Source organism: Thermobia domestica, chromosome 7 (assembly GCF_964235325.1).
Source record: "Thermobia domestica chromosome 7, izTheDome1.hap1.1, whole genome shotgun sequence".
NCBI lineage: Eukaryota > Metazoa > Arthropoda > Insecta > Zygentoma > Lepismatidae > Thermobia > Thermobia domestica.
The window spans coordinates 45380296-45402678 of NC_137460.1; the positions used below are offsets into that span (position 1 = coordinate 45380296).

The 22383-nt window shown below is 37.5% G+C and overlaps 1 protein-coding gene across 1 annotated transcript in view; it reads right to left on the bottom strand.

Annotated features, from left to right (window-relative positions):
• Positions 1-20613, bottom strand: part of LOC145690051 (solute carrier family 66 member 3-like) — a 30356-nt gene extending 9743 nt beyond the window's left edge. The window contains exon 1 of the mRNA XM_081764556.1: positions 19765-20613. Coding sequence (XP_081620682.1) covers positions 19794-20468 — 675 coding nt within the window. The 5' untranslated portion in view covers positions 20469-20613 and the 3' untranslated portion in view covers positions 19765-19793. The remainder of the gene's footprint in view (positions 1-19764) is intronic.
• Between the last annotated feature and the right edge of the window lie 1770 nt (positions 20614-22383).

Consider the following 22383-nt stretch of genomic DNA (forward strand, 5'->3'; position numbering starts at 1 on the left):
TGTGCGTCGAGATTGTGGTCGGCGTAGAGGATTTACGCTCTTCGCGACCTCTCTTCAGCTCGGACCCACATGACAATCTAGCACAGGCAAAACATTCATGTACATATTGACATCACACTTAAACCTAAAGCCCTAATCTAACTATACTAACTTAACCTAAACAAGCATATATTTATTAAAAAAAAAAATCACACATATATTTCATAAAGCACCACACTTATTTTGCATTTATATTTTGTTTCGTATCCGCTACCACTTTCCTACCGAAGACGCAGTGGTCAATTTTGCATCAGTGTCGCTCTGAATGTATATTGAGATTATTAAAAAAAAAAAAAAAAGGCATTTACTAGTAATTATTAAGAAAACTGCAATTTCTAACTTGATGGGTATCAGAATTTTTTAAAATATTACGTAGGTTTAGCCTATTAATGAAAGTTTTCAGTTATCGGTACGCAAAACGCATGTACCCTTGCACTTGACAGTAGCCGTGAATCTGACACTTGTTTACATCTTCAACATTCGTAATTATTCTATTTCAAAACCAAAGAAAACATGCCAAAATAACTAAAAGTTGAATTTTGAGCAGAATTACCGGAATGAATACTTTCTAGACTTTGGGGAATCTAAAACATCTTTTATCACTGGGGAAAATGTGTGTGTAGTACACACATTTTTCTTGAGATTACAACAATCGCTCTGTGCTGAGATTCCAGCTTTCTTTCCCCCCCCCCCCCCCATCGAATGAAAACACGATGTCACATTGCCTGAATCTACATGTGTGCGGCGTTGAGGGAAACTTTACGAACTTAAAGCTTCATATTACGAATATTACACGTACACCAGAAAATATTCACACATGTTTGTCAGAACAAGGAAAATTTTGACGCCAAATACCTGGATTGAGTTTCACTTTCACTATTCCTTACTTACTTGAATCCTCTTCTTACACAGACTGAACGGATATATTAATAACAAAAAAAAAGGTTCCTGACGACTTTTCCACCCGAGATTCCTGGGAACCTCGGAAATCGTGGTCTCAAAACAGTTTTAGGATACTAACTCCTACAGCACCTATCCAGACAAAACCATCGAGCGTGGCTTGACTTCTTCTTCCTCGATGTCTGCACCACTACTCAACGTTCTCTCTCCTTCACCGTCTCCTCTGGCTTCTCTTAGGCTCTCTGGCTGATCGAGAACGCAAAATTTGCTAAGGAGCTCATTCCATACCACTAGGCATCTACATGCTAATATCCATTATGTTATACCAAATCACTTCACAATTGGACTATTTTCTGGATTAATAAACTGTTGAAAACACCAAACACCGTACGTTTATCTCCTATGACAATTTCCAATATTCGCCAGAACGAAGAATTTAACACAATTTAACGTGATCACAAATTATTCCACTTTTCTGCAGACGCTAAACGCTGCACGTCTGACTCTTGAAATGGCTGACGCCGTAAGACAAAGAGTTACAAGAAGATGATCCCTAATTGGAAGATAATCATGACGTAATGATCGGATGATAGGCTTCTGTGTGAAGATCAAAGAAAACCGAAATCTCAGCCGCAGCTGTGATTGTGGATTATCCAATCAGATAATTTTACTTCGAAACAAAGAGATGCACCAAGAAGAAATTATGGCTGACTTTATTAATTTGGAATTTTGAAGAAGATTTTACGAAATAAATTTTTTAGCTTTCTTGTGAAGATTCCCTATGCCGAAATATGAATAGAAATAAACTGAAAACCATTGAAAAAGCTGAAATATACACTTATTTGTCTAAAATAATAATATATTCATGAATAAATGCGTAAAATATATAAAATACAATTAATAATCATGTAATCTTCATATAACATCTATCGAAACGCTCTGTTGTACTAAAATTACGCAAAATTCTCGATCTACGGTTTTCTACTATAAAATAAAAGTTTCTCTTAACATTCTAAATAAATTTTAAAATTTTCCTACCAACATACAAGGTGCTCAAAAGCATCGGGCCATGTTACGTTATGCTGGGCATAAGGTAACATCCTCCGGGAGCTTCGGAGAAAAAAAAAAAAATCTGAACTTATGAGTTCTTCTTAAGTTGTTTTTTTTTTTTTTTTTTTTTTTTGTTACTACTAAATTACTAGACTATACAAGATAAAACATCCTTTTTTTTTTCTCTCAATTCTAATTACAACTATACATTCTAATCAATCCTAACCTAACCTTAACCTATAAACTAAGTTTTTTTTTTTTTTTCATCCTTCTAATAATTCTTTTCTTTTCTCTTCTGAGCAGCGAAACAGTTTCAGATTGTCAAAACTCTGAACTCCTATGTTTTCTCCCTGCAGAGTCTGCAATCTCGCCGAATTTCGAGATACAGATACCACTTGGTAAGGTCCGACGTATGTGTGCATAAATTTAGCAAACACCTTTTTGGGTATTGACGATATATGATGAGTTTTCACCATCACCAAAGAACCTTCTGTGACGATGTCTTGCTGTTTCCGCAGCTTTCTCTCCTTCTTCGGTTCTGTTGCCGGAACAGAAACTACAAATTTCTTGTCTTCATTCACTTGCACCGTCTCTTTGGGCCAAATGAAGTTTTCCTTGAAGCTCTTGGATGCCGAATACGTTAAGAAACGCTGCGCTGGAGTACATCCGAGAGCATCACACCAAGAGTGATTGCACAAATCTTGGGCTGTTTTTAGAAAATTACTCCATTTGGACTGGTTGTCACTGCAATACAGGCGGAGAATGCGATGAAGGTCACGATGTCTGCGTTCGATAATGCCATGAGAAGCCGGATGGTATGGCGTGGTAAGTATATGTTTTATCCGGTGTTTTTGACAAAACTCTTTCCAGACGCCCGATAAGAACTGCGGACCTTGGTCACTCACCAAATACTTCGGGTATGGTAGCTGATAATAATATCTCTTTTCAAGGACCGCCACAATCTCTCTTGTGTGTGCCGTCCGAAGAGGGAAGAAACACACAAAACGACTGTAGACGTCCAGGATGGACAAGATATATTTATATCCCTGGCTCTTAGGAAGAGGCCCGACCAGGTCGAGGCATTGCTTCTCAAAGGAAGAAGACGCCTCAACATGACAGGGCTCCTTTCTAATCACCCTGTAGGAGTATTTGGTTCGTGCACAAAGAAGGCACTCTTGAATATACTTTGTAAAAGTCTCACGCATACCTCTCCAATGGAACATGGCCTTAGCGAACGACAAACATCGTTTCACTCCAAAATGGCCTTTGTTGTGAATTGCCGAAACAATATTTTTCACTGAGCTGGAAGGAATGACCAGCAACCAAACAGAATTTTGAGAATTTCTGACGTAAACTAAATTATTCTCCACACGTACCCTAGTATTGTTTTGACAACCCTTCCAAATGGCATGTAGTTTTCTACAATACGGATCTTTCCGCTGTTCTCGCTTCAGTTCCGTGACATTCAAGAAGTCCGTGTCCTCCGCGGTCAAGAAATTTACAAAATGATCCTCTTCTGCCTGAGGAATCTCTGGAGGATAGCGACTCAACAGGTCTGCGATTTCATTGTCCGTGCCTTTGATGTGAATGAACTGAAGATCAAAGCGTTGCAGTTTAAGCAGAAGACGAGTTGTTCGCGCATCTAGGTTCTTTAAACTGAAAGCATACGTGACTGCAGCATTGTCACAGTGGACCGTAGTCCGACGACCTAATATGAAGTAAGAAAATTTCTCGCAGAGGAAAAGAACTGCAGCTAATTCCAACTGGAACACTGACAACGAGGCCTCGTGCGGTTTTATCCGCCGACTCGCATACGCAATAACCTCCGGATCATCCTGTCCCGGGGGATATTGCGCCACATAGCCGGCCAACGACTCCGCAGATGCATCGCTGTACAAATGAAAATCAAGATTGAAGTCCGGTTGCGCAAGTGCGGGAGGACTACTTAAAAGTTCTCTCAACTGATCGAATTTTTCCAGTAACTCCGGAGAGTATTCAATCTTTCGGTCCTTCTTCAGAAGATCATAAAATGGAGCTGTCAACCCCGCAAAGTCAGGAAAATGTCGCTTTCGCCATCCCACGAGACCAAGAAATCTTCGTAAAGCTTTCTTAGTCCGCGGCAGAGGAAAGTGACGGATGGCCTCGTTACTTTTGGGATTAATTTCGACTGAAGATCCTGAAATTATGTGGCCAAGAAAAGGAATTTGTGATTGAAGGAAATTACACTTTTGAAAATTGAGCGAAAGATTTGCCGAACGAAGAGTTTCAAAGATCTTTTCCAATGCTGAAAATGTTCGTCAATAGATGATGAAAAACAAAGGACGTCATCAAGGTATACAATAAGAAAGTTTTTGAAAGGTTCTAAGCCGAAAAAAGTATGCATGATTGATTGGAAAACTGCTGGAGATGATTTCAAACCCATGGTTAGACGTGTCATTTGATACTGACGACCTTTGTAAATGAAACTGACGTATTTGTAAGAGTCTGGATGGATCGGGACACTGTGATATGACTGCGTACAGTCCAATGAGGTGAAAATGGTTGCACCACTGACTCGCGCGATTAGATCGGAGATCGGTTCGACTTGAATCTTTGGTGCAATCACACGCTCATTGATACCACGCAAATCAACTACAGGCCTTAGCTCTCCAGACGCCTTACGCACAATATGAACAGGGCATCTGTAAGGTGAAGGACCTTCTATGATGATTCCGAGTTTCAACCATTTGTCCAGCACTTGCTCAAATTCTTTCTGGAGGTGAACAGGTACAGGATACAACTTTCCTACCACGGGAACGTCGTCTGAAAGCTGTATTCTATACGGCTCAACCTTCACGACTCTGGGATTCTCTGTAAAAAGACAACGAAACCTGATCAACAAAGAAAATAAACGATTCCTAGAATCCGAATCTAAATCAGTTCTCTGAGAAACAAAATTTTGAATGTCTTCTTTCGAAATAGCTGGTTGGTATAAAGAGTCTTCCTCTTCATCTGATGATACTTCCGCAACTGTGACTCGACAACAATGCTGCTTTTCCATGTTGATGGAGATGGTCTGACCAGAATCAGTCTCGAGAGAGACTTCTTTCGTCTTACAATTTAGAAGAACATGATACCGAATAAAAAAGGGAAAACCTAGAATGCAATCTGTTTTCAATTTCTGAATCACATAGACTGGAACCTCGAAAACGTAACCTTGAATCGTGAAATTTAGAATCTGAAAACCCTTGACTTGAAAGGATTCGTCTCCTGCGAAACCTCGTAAGGAAATGTTGGATTTTGGACGAAGTTTAGCCGACGGATAAATCTCCTTGATCCTCCTCCAAACGTCTCCAGACAACAAATTCGTATCCGCTCCAGAATCCAGAATGCAAACTAGAGTTAGACTTCCAACTGAACAACTTAACGTGGGCGAAGGATACGTTAGAAGGATACCTTTTTCCGCATTGGAGTCACACTCCTTCTCGTCGATCACGAAACGAATCGAGAACAGAGGCGTGCCCAATTTTGTTTCCCGATTTTCGGAATCTGCCAGAATATTGAATTTCGAATTTGGAAGGTTAGTATTAAAATCGAACGAGGTTGTTACCAAATTGGAATTTTGACTACTCGCTAACCGATCTTGTTCTTTCTGGGTAGTTGAGGAATCCACATCGCAGTCCACACTCTCCCCTAATGAGGGCTGCGGTATGCATTTCCCAAACTATTCCCGTTCGTTTCTGGTGGCTGAGCCATCGTAGGTACGAATGTCGTATATTGCGGAGGCCATCCAGTGGACATCGCCATGTTCACTCCTGGGGAAGAAGTGGACGTGGGAGCCGCCACTCCCCCTCCAGGAAGTAAATTCGGCGCGTATCCCGGATAGGCTTGCGCTCCTGCTGAATTCATCGCGTTTGGCGCGCATGTCTGAGATGTACCCCGCGGATACCCGTAACTCATCGCTGCTGGATAGTAGCGTTGGTTGTACCCATACGGAGCATTCCGATTTCCATTACTATCTCTTACCCAATTCGGTCTTCCTTGATTGGGCCACGGTCTTCGAGACTGAAAATTCCTTCTTCGACCCCGGTTTCCGGAAAATCGGTCATCTCCTTTGCCATTGGAACTTCCTTCCTTCCTCTTGCTTTCATCTTCCTCCGTCTGAGACGAAGTATCTTTGGTGGCTTGTTTCCCGGACTTTTCTGTCTTTTTGACGACTTTTGCCTGACGTACCTGAAAGCGTCTAAACTTCTTGTCCGTGACCGGTTCACTAGGCTCTGGATGTCCCTCTATCTCAGCTATTTTCACCATAAGATGTTGAATGTTCTTTGGCTCAACAGCCCTCAACAACTTGGCATCACCAGCTGGTAAGCAATCCAAGACTATCTCAATCAGTTCGGTTTCATCCGGGTGTTGTGCCACAGCATAATATTCTGCTACAATTTTCCACGCAAAGTCCGTTAATCGGCTGTACTTCGCTCGATCGTATTTCATCCCCTGAATGAACTTCTTTTGCAACCTTTCCATTCTCGCAGAGAAATAGTGTTCTCGGAACAGACGCACAAAATCCGCATAACTATTAATGTCTTGACATACAGTCTGAAACCATGTCTTGGCCCCAGCTGTTAAGCAACAAGGTACCAAGGTTAGACGTTCGTGTTCTGTTGCCGAAATCACCTTAAAAGTTTGTTCCAAATTTTCTAGAAATGTTCTAGCCAAACCATATTCACCAGAAAATGTGGGTAAGTGATTTAATTCAGAAAGTCTTAAATTTAGAGTTCGCTTGCCAAAGCCTTCCTCGCTTCTACTGGGGTTCACGGGAGAATTGTGGCCAACGACGGGGCTCTTTGCACCCAAGTGATTTTGACCGAAAATGGAATAGTGTTGGTAATTTTGTCCAGAAATTAAGTTGTCTGGCATTGATACCACCGCGTGACCACATATTCCCTCCTGAACTCCAGCACACGAAGGAGTCATGTCTGCTACACTACTAGAGGACACCACATGGTTCAACCGACAACTAGGATTGGAAAATCCTGACACCTGAGGTGAAACTAACAATGGATTCGCCCTCCTGGACAACGCCTGACAACCTATTGTCTCAACACAGGACGTATGTGACTTGTTTGAGTTCAACGTACGGGAAGATAATTCAAAGGGAAGGACATTTGTGCCGTGAATGTTGGTCGGCTGACAGACAGAGACAGTCACCGTGGGAATAGTACGAGTCTCCCCAACTGAAGAGACCGGTACATCCACTTGGATGTCCGACTCGGTCCCGTCAGACTCGATTTCATCACCGACAACAAAGTCTCGCGCTCGTTTACGACTACACCGTTTATCTTTTCTTTGGTTTTGTTTTCCCTCTAACGTCTGAATCCTGGCTTCAAGTGCCTGACACGACCTTCGGGTACTTAGCTCGAGATGTGAGAACTCCTTAGTCAAGTCATCACATCGTCGATTCTGCGCTTCAACCGATAACCGGAGACCTTCCTCAACGGCATCCACCCGCGCGTCTATTTTACTCTGATAGTTCCCAACAGAGGTATATAAATCGCGAACTTCCGACCTAACAGCCTCTACGTCTTCGTTCACATGGGCTACTTTTTCATTAATTGTTTGTAACAATTCAAATTTTACATTATCGAATTTTTCATTCATTGCCTGAAAATTACTATTAATGTCCTGGAATTTCCCGTCAACCTTTTCGAATTTTTCATTTAGGGTTACAGTTAAAGTTTGACTGAAGCGTTCCATCATGGCCGCAAAGTCCGTTAATTGCACATTTGGACCGGAAGCTACGTTTCCTCGACTTCCTTCCTCCTTATCAGAATCATTCGGGCTACCCCGCGTTACACGTTCGCCTTCATCACTCTCAGTTTCCGGAGATTTCGGCAGTGGCAACACTGTCACCTGCTTCGCCAGGCAAGGCTTACATAACCACGGCTCACTGCTTTTGTCTAACTCCTGCACTTGTTCCTCTGACAAACCATAACACTGGGCATGTACCCATCTAAAACAACCGTCACAATAAACACTAAACCCTGCAATTTCATCAGAACAGCATATGTATTCACTCGGATGACGAGATTCGTTACTTGATCTGCTACCCACAGACATTTCCACTTTCATGAAGGTTGTTTCCCACAACATCACGCACATACAGATTCAGAAGTGACCATGTTTCATTCAATGTAGCGATTGTCGTAATGATCCCCATTACAAATACTCTGCTGTGATCGTTTGTTTTCCTTAGCGCTCGCGTAGGATTGAAACAACAGAAATCCTGGATAAGGGGTCGCCATTTTTACTATATTTAAAAAAAATATATATATATATATATATATAAATAATAATAATAAAATGAATTGACTCAATTTGTGTTTTCTGTGTTTTGTATGATGTTCCCTTTCCTTGAGATGACATGCTATGTTGAATGTATCACCGACTAGTGACACCGAACCTACTGGGCCCGTATGGGCTCGCCATCAGCAGTCACTGATACACTCACCAAGCCAATCATCTACGGAAAATAGAACTCAAATTTGGCCCGAAATATAAAGCTTCCAAACTCTCTTCCATCTCGACTCACAGTCCGATATCCAGGCCTGCAGCTCATCATCCACATCCCATCCGGAAATAGGCTGTGAACCACGACTACAGACACAGGACACCGACCTCCGAGTGGAGCTGGCACTGAGCACAAAGAAGATCTTGATGTTGTCTGTGAAAGCCCTATCTGAATTTAAAAAAAAAAAATCTTGAAACAGAATTTTGTAAATAAAAAAAAAAAATCCAAACTGAGATTTTGATCGAAACTGATAAAATGAGAAATTTCTACAGATTCGGTTGTTTTCAACTCGGTCACACTAAGGAAAGTCTTTTCCCTGAATTTCACAGCTATTTCATTTCCCCAGTAAACTTATTCTGTACATACTGCTCTCTATTCTGATCATGCTTCGCATGCATCCCAAAACATCGACTACATATTTCTATGACTTCTTAAAATTATAAGCTAATTAGATTTAGTATTCGAAAAGAAAGATACGTTCACGGCTAGTAAGTTTTATTCTTTAAAATATTCATGAAGGTATTATTGGACAAGATATTCGATAACAGGAAAATATTTTACATTGAACTGACATACCCATCTAAATAAAATTAATAAAATCGATTTCTATACTTTTCAGAGCCGAAACATTCTTTACTTTTGCTCATATTCTCAAAATATTCATATTCCTTAATATTCATTTAATATTCTTGTCTTCTAGAACATTGACGTTGTATCGACACGCAAAAACAAAACAAAAGGACACAATAGAAAAATACAAAACACTACTGAAAATAATAACTTCACTGCCTACATGTTGTGGTTAGCTTATTTTTGCTTCTGTTTACATTTTCTTTGGTGCTTACACTCCTCTGTGCGTCGAGATTGTGGTCGGCGTAGAGGATTTACGCTCTTCGCGACCTCTCTTCAGCTCGGACCCACATGACAATCTAGCACAGGCAAAACATTCATGTACATATTGACATCACACTTAAACCTAAAGTCCTAATCTAACTATATTAACTTAACCTAAACAAGCATATATTTATTAAAAAAAAAAAAAAATCACACATATATTTCATAAAGCACCACACTTATTTTGCATTTATATTTTGTTTCGTATCCGCTACCACTTTCCTACCGAAGACGCAGTGGTCAATTTTGCATCAGTGTCGCTCTGAATGTATATTGAGATTATTAAAAAAAAAAAAAAAAAAAAAAGGCATTTACTAGTAATTATTAAGAAAACTGCAATTTCTAACTTGATGGGTATCAGAATTTTTTAAAATATTACGTAGGTTTAGCCTATTAATGAAAGTTTTCAGTTATCGGTACGCAAAACGCATGTACCCTTGCACTTGACAGTAGCCGTGAATCTGACACTTGTTTACATCTTCAACATTCGTAATTATTCTATTTCAAAACCAAAGAAAACATGCCAAAATAACTAAAAGTTGAATTTTGAGCAGAATTACCGGAATGAATACTTTCTAGACTTTGGGGAATCTAAAACATCTTTTATCACTGGGGAAAATGTGTGTGTAGTACACACATTTTTCTTGAGATTACAACAATCGCTCTGTGCTGAGATTCCAGCTTTCTTTCCCCCCCCCCCCCCCATCGAATGAAAACACGATGTCACATTGCCTGAATCTACATGTGTGCGGCGTTGAGGGAAACTTTACGAACTTAAAGCTTCATATTACGAATATTACACGTACACCAGAAAATATTCACACATGTTTGTCAGAACAAGGAAAATTTTGACGCCAAATACCTGGATTGAGTTTCACTTTCACTATTCCTTACTTACTTGAATCCTCTTCTTACACAGACTGAACGGATATATTAATAACAAAAAAAAAAGGTTCCTGACGACTTTTCCACCCGAGATTCCTGGGAACCTCGGAAATCGTGGTCTCAAAACAGTTTTAGGATACTAACTCCTACAGCACCTATCCAGACAAAACCATCGAGCGTGGCTTGACTTCTTCCTCGATGTCTGCACCACTACTCAACGTTCTCTCTCCTTCACCGTCTCCTCTGGCTTCTCTTAGGCTCTCTGGCTGATTGAGAACGCAAAATTTGCTAAGGAGCTCATTCCATACCACTAGGCATCTACATGCTAATATCCATTATGTTATACCAAATCACTTCACAATTGGACTATTTTCTGGATTAATAAACTGTTGAAAACACCAAACACCGTACGTTTATCTCCTATGACAATTTCCAATATTCGCCAGAACGAAGAATTTAACACAATTTAACGTGATCACAAATTATTCCACTTTTCTGCAGACGCTAAACGCTGCACGTCTGACTCTTGAAATGGCTGACGCCGTAAGACAAAGAGTTACAAGAAGATGATCCCTAATTGGAAGATAATCATGACGTAATGATCGGATGATAGGCTTCTGTGTGAAGATCAAAGAAAACCGAAATCTCAGCCGCAGCTGTGATTGTGGATTATCCAATCAGATAATTTTACTTCGAAACAAAGAGATGCACCAAGAAGAAATTATGGCTGACTTTATTAATTTGGAATTTTGAAGAAGATTTTACGAAATAAATTTTTTAGCTTTCTTGTGAAGATTCCCTATGCCGAAATATGAATAGAAATAAACTGAAAACCATTGAAAAAGCTGAAATATACACTTATTTGTCTAAAATAATAATATATTCATGAATAAATGCGTAAAATATATAAAATACAATTAATAATCATGTAATCTTCATATAACATCTATCGAAACGCTCTGTTGTACTAAAATTACGCAAAATTCTCGATCTACGGTTTTCTACTATAAAATAAAAGTTTCTCTTAACATTCTAAATAAATTTTAAAATTTTCCTACCAACATACAAGGTGCTCAAAAGCATCGGGCCATGTTACGTTATGCTGGGCATAAGGTAACAACATTGAGAAAACATCACGCCATACAAACCATTCCTTCACGTGGTTATGTACGTCACTGTATATAGATTAAAGTAGTAATTGCATGCTTGCCCGTCAAACTCAGTACGACCACACATTTATAAAACCTGTAGCAGTGACACGTGTACATCACGCGAAGGATTGATTTGTGATGCCATACAATGTGTGAAGGCTGGGTACGTCTATGATATCCAGCCTGAATTTATCTTTCCTGGGAAAAATATTCAATTAGCACAGTGATTCTTATTTACTTTTAAGTACCCGGAAGCTATGCCAAACAGTTGAATTTCCAGCGAACACTCCATCTTTATCCCGTTCTTTTTCACGTTTCTGTCCTATAGTCATTGCTACTGCCTTAGTTCAGTTTAAATTAGTACTTCATGAAATTTGTGTCGCTATTCCCTGGTGTTTCTTGGAAAGTTTCAATAGACACCATGAATTATTTAATGATTTAATTCAAACCCAAAATTAATATTTTTTGACAAAGCATTTGTTAATTTTAACTAGTGTTCATTCATTTATTTTTCAAATGTAAACCAAACCAACCCATGCCGTACACTAGCTAGACCTATATTCTGACATTCGTGCAGTGGCAAAATCTAAGCGTATTTCCCAAGAACGCCGATATTCTTGATACATTACCTAAGGGCACTGCAAAAAGACCTAATACACCAACAACGAACCTATTAGGTTTCTAGGTCGCTAACAAAATTACTTACAGTCCTTGACGGATCATCTTTTGAAGAGATGGTGGCAAGATTTGAGCTAGTTGCATCTGGATAGTGTTTTGGAGGTCCCGAAAGATCGCAATTTGAATAGAACGGGCTGTACCGTAAGTGAAACAAGTGGGGGATTTACCCCAGACCCCACGCTATACAGGAGCGATGCCATAAGACGCCACTGGCTGTTTAAGCAAACCTTTTTCTGATACATTCTTGGAAATAAAAATATAAATGAACCATTATTTTGTAAGGCACTTCTACAAGTGTTACCACTATATATTTGAGCTGATTTTGAGTTTAACGTCCCGTTTCGCAGCGACGCTATATAAGACGTGAACCCACTAATTAACGTGGAATCCGAACCACACAAGCTCCCACTGGGAATCGAACCACGCCAAACGCGCGTACGCTAACTGCTTAGCCACGAAAGAGCTCGTCATATTTATTTGCCTGTTCATTAGCTTACATTATAAGGATATTCCGCAATTACCCTTTACAGTTGTCAGATATGGATACATTCTCTATATGCTATCAGTAAGGCAAGTTTCAACAGAGTAATAACTTTTTCTATCAATAATTGTAAAAGTATTTCGGAATAAATGTGTATCGATAATGTCCTTATACTCTGTCGGCAATTTGTTATACAACTTCATACAATTCATATAGTCAGTTTTACTAAAATTTGCATAGTTCTGCTGGATGATATACATATTACAATTGAGTGGTGTTATGAGACAACCCTTCAACTCACAACGAGCCAGTTTTGAGGAAATCGCAGTTATAGGTTTCTCGACCCCGTAAGATATTACCGTATGTGGGTTGACTTTTCTCTTCATAGATGACAGATCGATCGCAAATGCGTTACCAGGACTTTTTAAGATGTTCCTTACATGTTCGAACCCTCCAGCAGGGTTAACTAATTTTTTTTTTTTTTTCTTTCTTTTTTTTTTTTTTTAATTTTGTGCGTTGACTGGTTGTTGCATAACACTGCCCAATTCTACCTAGTATTGTATGAGTGAATCGTATTTGCTAATGTAGGCCTAGATAGATTCTTGAGTTCGATTACATACATATTCAAATATACTGGTAGTTATTGGTGCAGTCCCCCTCAGGGTGGTGGATCCGACCATATATATATATATAATGTGTGTGTGCATTACATAGTATTTTGACTCAGTTTCCTGCCCAACGTTACGCTACATCTTAGGAATTTACAATTGTGTCACTTTTGAACAAAGAGACGATTATCCTTGTTTCCCCTACGAAGTTAATCACACTAACTCTCCTGATTCATCTAAAGAACCGATTACCGGCTGATTGCAAAGTGGAATTATAATTTTGAGCTGAAGAATTTCATCAAGCTCTAAATCAAACTTGGCCGATAAAACAGTAATGGAGTTGTCGCAAATTGAAATGATCACAAATCGCACGGAATCAATAAAAATATATCCACAGAAAGCTATATTTGTCCATATATCCACATTCGTGCTTACTTCTATTTTGTAGTTGACCATTCATTACAACAGTTATTACTTAATCTGTTGATGATTTCACTGTGGCAAAAGAAAAACAAAAACCTTACTTCTAGTTTTGTCTCGTCTCATGGAGAACACTATCTGAACGAAATAGTTATCACTCCATATAGTGACTTCCTGGCACATGTTCGTGCATATTTTGCATGAATAATCAAACTTATGGCCATATAAATTTAACAGTTTCGAAACTTTACGTGATTTCGTACCTGAAAAGAAGAAAAAAGCTTTCTACAAGTAAGAAATAACCGGCCATCGAACAAAAAAAGCTCTCAGACGCATGTGGCGAGAAAAAATGAAGAACTTAAATTTTACGAAATTAAATACAGATCCATCACTCACAGTGTCATCAATGCAATTTACCAGACACGGAATGCGTGAACATATATCGTGCACCAGCCACTGTTAGCAGATAAATGAAAGTGAAAAGCTTTAATCATCTATCTTCCCAGAAGGATATCACTACGAAGTGAAGTGAACAGAAGACAATGTGTTAACTCACGACGTGTAACAATGCGTGTCCCAAAGGTAATGGACCTAGAAGCAAGAAAATGTCGAAAGTAGTGAAATACAGGGTGGCCCAAATGTAGGTATACAGTCCCGTACTGATCAACTGTTTTTTATTATTATTATTATTTCTTATTGTTATCAATCAGATAAATTTAGCTTATTATTTGTTCTTAATGTATTTTTACTGATATCTTAAGCTCGGAAAATCCGAAGCAAAGAAACCTATAAGCTAGAATGTTATACTTGATCAACGCAGGGGTGTATATCTACTTTTGGGCACCCTGTATATTCCTCAGGAAATACTAAAGTACAAGGTAAGTTTGGCTTTTCGTATATTCTTTTGTTTACCCACATTGTGTACGTCGAACGTAGAAAATAGCTGTAATACTGTACAAGTGTCAAATTAGAAACTATAATGAAGAAAGTCTTTGGCGTTACCCGCCTCTATTTGCCTCCGCCCGATACACTAACCCGCGCTCACGCTGAGCCACCATGCGACATCTATGCAGTGATTAGAGATTAGAATTCCATTGTGTGGTGTAACTCATGTTTACAAGAGCACTATAAAGCACTCCCTATTATAGAATTATGTTAAATTCTTAGAGGGGATTAGGGGGTTATCCCTATCAAATACCTGGCCCTGGGATATCAAAAATTACAAAGCGCATACGAAAATACTTCTTTCTTGAATTAGGTTGCCACACACAAGGAGGATTCTTGTATTCATGAAATATGATCTTTTATCAGGAAATGCACTCTTAGTGCCTTCGAAAGGTTTAAGAGAAGAATCGCATTATTGGGTTCACATGGACTTTATAGGACGATAAAACACTATAGCGCATAAAACACGAATTAACTTAAAAAAACACAAATCAACTTGCGCTAAGGGGACACGAGGGATAGCAAGATGATGTCTGTAGGGTGCGTAGGGAAAAAACACTTTACATGGCGCAAAAACACTGCCTTGTGTGGGGCACAGCTTTGCGACACTTCGACGATACCTTTGCAAACTGCCATCAGATAGCACTTCACTTGATCATTTCTTTGTTACGGAATACTACGTGGTAAAAAATAAATAAATAAATAAATACGTATTTCTACCTTATTACATATGAGAAAATTAAAAATCCCTATATATTTTGATTACTTGTACAAAAATGAAATAAAATCTAAGTTTTACGTCTTACGTTTATTCCGGTTACGCTAAAGGAGATGGTGATAAGAAATTAATGAAATGGTTGAATGAAGAAAGTGGGAAAATCCGAAGAAAACATACCATTTCAAATCGTCCAGGCAAACCACAATTGGACCCCATCATAGTCTCAGATTTCATTTATTTATTTATTTATTTATTTTTTATATGGGATCTACATGCAATATTATTAGACCCATATTTTATCTTTTTGCTGAAAAAATATTTTCCTTCGATATACAGCCTTCCAAAATGGCTGCCCTCCTCTCGGATTGCTCTAAAAACTGAAAAACATGTCAAATTAAAAATTTTATTGTAGAGAAACGAGTGTACTTAGTAACAATCGCAAAAGCAGGAAGACTATAAAGTTGTATGTTTCGGTGGAGGGCCAAAATTCGTCTATTGGTCCAATAGGAATCGCGCAATTTACTCGCAATGTTGCCAACTTTGGTGAAATTTTTGCTAACTTCAAACATATTTTTTCTGTCCTCACGAGCAATATCAACCATCTGCTTCTAGCATCGAAATCTACTCCATAAGGCCTCTTGAAAATATAAAGGACTCACGTTTCTGATTATTACATCCCACGTTATAGCATCATGAAAAGCTGAAAATTTCAATAAGACGCCAGGTTTGGACGCCATTTTCTCAAAAAACCCACCTTTTAAAAATCTGAATTTTTTTACATGTATTGGAGAAGTACCTAACTATTTAATATCCGTTAACCGTTCCTGCGGCTGCAGCCCCTAACATTCGCAATTGATTATTGAAATTTCGATTTTTGTACTTGAAATGTAAATATTTCCTATGAACATTTAGATCCTATACACAAGGCGAATAGAAAGGGAGTATGAAGATTTTGAGAGATGAATCCTGACATCAAATCCAGTAGAAAAGTTCCTATAAACATGAGTCGAATTCCGCTTCGTTTTCGAGTTACAAGGTTTCCAACTCGGGACCCAAAATCGGCTCGTGACAATGGAAAATAAAATATAAATTTCGCGTTAAATCAGAAACTATGTGTTAAAGTTATGATGAAGTTCAGAAAGTTGACTTGCATCAATATGATAATTTTTTACGTACGTTGCAATTCGGCTGACAGTGTTGCCAACTTGGTAGAACTTTTATTTGTTTCCAAATGACACTACGTGGTTTATATTTGATATTTGGTATTCATTAATGATTGTAAACATCACATGAAGCACAATTTTACCCACATCACCATAGATTTCGAAAACTTACATGTATGTCATTAAAAGGTTTATCTCGTGCGTTATTGATAGTTTGCAACATTACGTGTGAATTTCATGTGTGTAATGTTTGCCATGATTAGTAAACCAAAATGTCGAATAAAAACTACGTCTGTGTAAGTTGTCATAATAATAACAATAATAATGAAAAATATCTTTTATTATTGCAAAACCTCTCGTAACTGCACGCATCAAGTTCGAACTTGTTCAAGAAGTTCTGCTGCAACCACGAGAGTTTATTATGTGATTCAGTGTCGTGAACATCTTCCTAGTGTTCTCTAGAACCATGAAAATTGTTTTCACTGGTAACATAATATTGTAGTGCACTAGTTACAGTGTTAGTGTGAATAACAATGGAGAGGTCCTATTACAGTAAGGACCGTATTAAATGTGTTGATTATTTTAAAAGGCATAAGATAATTGTGTACAGAAAGAATTCATGACAAAAATTTTATCTTGCGGTAAAATATATGTATTGCGTACAGCGCGTCTGCCAAAACGTAGTAATAGGAGAGGATGATTATTTGTGTAAAGGGTGCTTTGAATATTTACCGTGAACGACGTGAATGTCTGAGATATTGGTAACTACGAAAGAAGGTGTGAATATTAAATTATGCACCAGCAAGATAAAGAATTTGTTCCTCTGAATGTAGATTTGGAAACCATTAACCAGACAGTTAGCATGCTGAACATGAATGTGTCGCCATTAAAAACAGCAGTTATCGGTGAAACCTAGACTACGGTGAAGGATTTACCTCTCAAAATTTTTCATACTGCCTTTCAAATCGCCTTGTGTACAGGACACAAATAATCATCCTCCCCTAATAGTACGTTTGGGCAGACACGCTGTACGCAATCCATATATTTTACCGCAAGATAAATTTTTGTCTAGAATTCTATCTGTGCACAATCCTCTTATGGCTTTTAGAATAATCAACATATTTAATACGGTCCTTACTGTAATAGGACTTCCCCATTGTTATTCACACAAACACAACTAGTGGACTACAGTGTCATGCTACCAGTGAAAATTTTCATGGTTCCAGAGAACACAAGGAGATGTTCACGACACCGAATCACACAAACTATCAATAACGCACGATATAAAAACTTTTAATGAAATACATATAAGATTTCGAAAATTGTGGTGATGTAGGGAAAATTGTGCTTCATGAGATGTTTACAATCATTAATGAATACAAAATATTAAAAAAAAGAAAAATTAAAATAAAATAAAATAAAAAAAATCCACAGTGACATTTAGAAACAAAAGTTCTACCAAGTTGGCAGCACTGCCAACCGAATCGCAACGTCCGTAAAAATTATATTGATACAAATCAACTTTCTGAACTTTATCAAAGCTTTAACATATAGTTTCTGATTTAACGCGAAATATATATTTTCCATTGTCACGAGCCGATTTTGGGTTCCGAGTTGGAAACCCTGTAACTCGAAAACGAAGCGGAATTCGACTCTTGTTTATAGGAACTTTTCTACTGGATTTGATGTCAGGATTCATCTCTCAAAATCTTCATACTCCCTTTCAATTCGCCTTATGTATAGGATTTAAATGTTCATAGGAAATATTTACATTCCAAGTACAAAAATCGAAATTTCAATAATCAATTGCGAATGTTAGGGGCTGCAGCCGCAGGAACGGTTAACGGATATTAAATAGTTAGGTACTTCTCCAATACATGTAAAAAATTCAGATTTTTAAAAGGTGGGGTTTTTGAGAAAATGACCTCCAAACATGGCGTCTTACTGAAATTTTCAGCTTTTTATCATGCTATAACGTGGAATGTAATAATCAGAAACGGAAGTCCTTTACATTTTCAAGAGACCGTATGGAGTAGATTTGGATGCTAGAAGCAGATGGTTGATATTTCTCGTGAGGACAGAAAAAAAATGTTTGAAGTTAGCAAAAATTTCACCAAAGTTGGCAACATTGCGAGTAAATTGCGCGATTCCTATTGGACCAATAGACGAATTTTGGCCCTCCACTGAAACATACAACTTTATAGTCTTCCTGCTTTTGCGATTATGTTACTAACTACACTCTTTTCTCTACAATAAAATTTTTAATTTGACATGTTTTTTCAATTTTTAGAGCAATCCGAGAGGGTAGCCATTTTGGAAGGCTGTATATCGAAGGAAAAATTTTTTTTCAGCAAAAATAAAAAATGTGTCTAATAATTTTGCATGTAGTTTCTTATTTTAAAAATGTAAATCTGAGACAGTCGTGTGGACTACCCTGGACGATTTGAAATTGAATCACTCCGCTTATATTTCTGTATTTCCTTTCTCAACTGCAGCATACAAGTCATAAAATAAACTAAACACTTCCATATTATGCTCTAGTGTGTTTACCTAATATTGCATCAATGGTGTATGTTTAGTACAAGGGGTCCAGAAGAACGTAAAAAACACAAAATTTACAGGAGAATTGAGTGATGCAAGTACTTAGACGTAACATAACGTAACCAAATCTAACCTAATCTAACAAACTAACGTAAGCTAACCTGAACTAACCTAAACTAACGTAATATTAGTAGAAATAAGCGAAATTCAATCATTTTTTGGCAAATTATGCGGGATCCCTACACGAATATAACATACTAAACTAACCTAACGTAACCTGAACTAGCCTAACCTAACTTAAACTAACCAACCCTACCCTAAACTAACCGAATGTGAACAGAAATTATCAAAATTGTAACATTTTTTAGAGAAAAGAGCTGGACTCCTTCTGCTAAACATAGGCCTTCTTTTTTTATACTCTCATGCTGACATTTCGCTTGATTCTATTTATTTCTATATAAAATTTATATCTTGGGGCCACCATCTACGGAAGTGCATCTAAAGCTTGGAATCCATATCATCCTATCAGAAACAATTTTTAAAGGCATTACTAGTTGATTTTGCGAAGAAGTAAATAAGCAATCACTTTATGCATGGATCCAGATAGGAAACCTGCACCGAAATGAGGTTCAATTTCAAATGTAAGTACACGTGATTCGGAATCTATATTACCCTAAGTGTAAAATTTTATCTTACTTAACTAAAAATAGATTTTAGATTTCATACGAACTTGACACTCACCTCTACAGTAGGTTATATTTCTTACATCTCTATTCATCCTTCTCCTTAGGTTTACGGTAGTATACAGCAGCTAGAAAAATAGCTAAACTCAGTCCTGTTCCAACAGTAAAATTTGCCAGCAAGTAGACGTCCGCCGAATCCATGTAAATGGTGAAGATTCGAGTAAAATTTGTGTACACAGATAGTCCCCAAGTAATAAGACTAACAGCTGATGAATCCTTAGTCTTCAAAATTTCCTTCAGGTGCATTATTTTACTTGAAGCAGACACTGGTGTGGTAAACGGTATTAGCATAGTCAAAATAATGGCTGGTATTACGCCAGAACCAAATCCTGCCATAACAGCTAGATATAATCCAAAGCCACCTATGCTATAAATATTTAACATACCGTTGTACTTTAACACCAGGAAAATAGTTGCAATCTCTTGAACTGCCAATATTGGGTATTCCATATACACCATTATTGAATACCGGTTTACGAAGTTGTAACTCATAGTGATGGAGTAACTGAGCAAACCCAATAACAGGCCAGTAAGGCTAACTCCCTTTGCACTTCTTTGCTTTTGAATGTTTAAAATTTGCGGAATTTTTTGAAACAAGCACAATAATATGGTGGATACATTACAAAATTCGAATAAAAGAGCCATAGGTAGGCTCATACTAGTTTGAGCACTAGTACCTTCCTTTTCCACTTCAACCTCCATTTTTTCCAACGTCAGATGTCAACTTCCTCCACCAACAACACTCCACCGAAAAATAATTCAGCTGGCCTATCCCAGGACGAACAAAAATTGTCCCAGGAAAGCCAGCTGGCCGGGTCAGAACAGGTGACTATTTTCGTTTGTCATTTTTTATATTTGAAAACTTTACCAACCATCTTGCCTCTCAGAGCTCGTGCATTTCACATAGCATGACTATTAGCTTCATTCCATGTAGGTTTCAGATAATAAAACCAAAATATTCGTTCTAGATTGCGACAATCGCTAAAACACAATCATTCGCTCTAGCTTTTGTGTTGGGTTACCGTCCTCAATTTTTTCCAATAATGATGCGGAATGATCAAAGGATGTTTAAGGAATAAAATAACAGTAAACGAGATATCTAATTCGTGACCTATAGCGTCATTCCGCACGCGCTCTTAAAAACTGCGGAGCTTAATGTAATAATCAATTATAAATGTTATGGCTATTATTGCAACCTAAACTGTAGAGTTTCCGTTCCGTTTACTAAACTGTTAGAGAATGGGGCGGACAATGTTTAGTAGAAGGAGTCCAACATTTTTGCAAATAATAATAATAATAATAATAATAATAATAATAATAATAATAATAATAATAATAATAATAATAATAATAATAATAATAATAAAAGTTACAATTTCTGTATTTCCGTTTATATTAGGTTAGCTTAGGTCAGTGTAGGTTAGGTGTGGTAAGTTTAGCTTAGGTTGGTTTAGTTTATGTTAGTGCAGGAGTCCAGCATAATTTTCGAATAAATGATAGAATTTCGTTTACTTCTATTATTATTAGGTTAGGTTAGGTTAGATTTGGTTATATTGTGTTATATTTAAGTACTTGGATCTCCCATTTCTCGTATAAATTTTGTATTTTTTACGTACTTCTAGACTCCTTCTGCTAAACATTTACCAATGAGGGCCTTAATCGCATATTCTGATGACAAACAATTCTTCACTTTTGTTTTGTTTTGTAATTGATAGATAATTAATGTATTACTTTCCTTGGTTACGAATTCATGTATTATTTTTCATGGTTACGTTTAAAAAGCCATAAGGTTCTATGTAGAGTCGTTTTTAGGGCTGTAATTAGGATATGATCAACGTCTGATTATAACTTCTGTAATCAGAAACATGTTAGTAAAGATCAGTGTTTCTTCCAGATATGTTTTTGGGGAGAACTGCATTCCCGGAGTAGACCAAAATCATACGTCTATAATATGATAATAAATTGAATAGCGCCGTGTGAAAATAAAATGTGCACCTCCGAAAAAGTAAGTGTGGCCCCCTGGAACCTTTTTTTTTTTTTTCTGAAAGAAACCCTGGTGAAGATTACGATTTATATAGGAAAAGGGTTTTCCGCAGGGTTGTTTAAACATAACAGAAGAAATCAATGTAAGAAATAAGAGGTTGATCAAAATTTTGTTATGGTTTACAATGAGTTATCACTTCTGTGTTTGCTGCGTAAAAGGTGTTAAGTTCAAAATGTTCTAAACGTTGGAACTAAAAAAACCTTTTTATAATACTTTGTGGGGAACAATATGCAGATACTTAAAACACTCAACATTTCACCAGCAGTGTAAAGAGCTTAATAAACTTTGTTTTTTAAGACTTCACACAAGCAGAAAATTTTCAATTCCAATCTTTCTCACATGACTACGATTTATTATTTTTGGCCTTATCTTTTATGCAGCAAACACAGAGCTATATTATATGCGATATTCATTTTAATTTTTAGCACTATGTTATTAAATTGTATCAGTATCATTCACTACGGCATATTTGTTTAAAAGTACATACTTCTATTTGTAAAAATATGTTTTGCTCTTTATCCATGTTTTGCTCTTTTGCTATTTTTAAAACTTGTTTCTGAAATAACAACATTG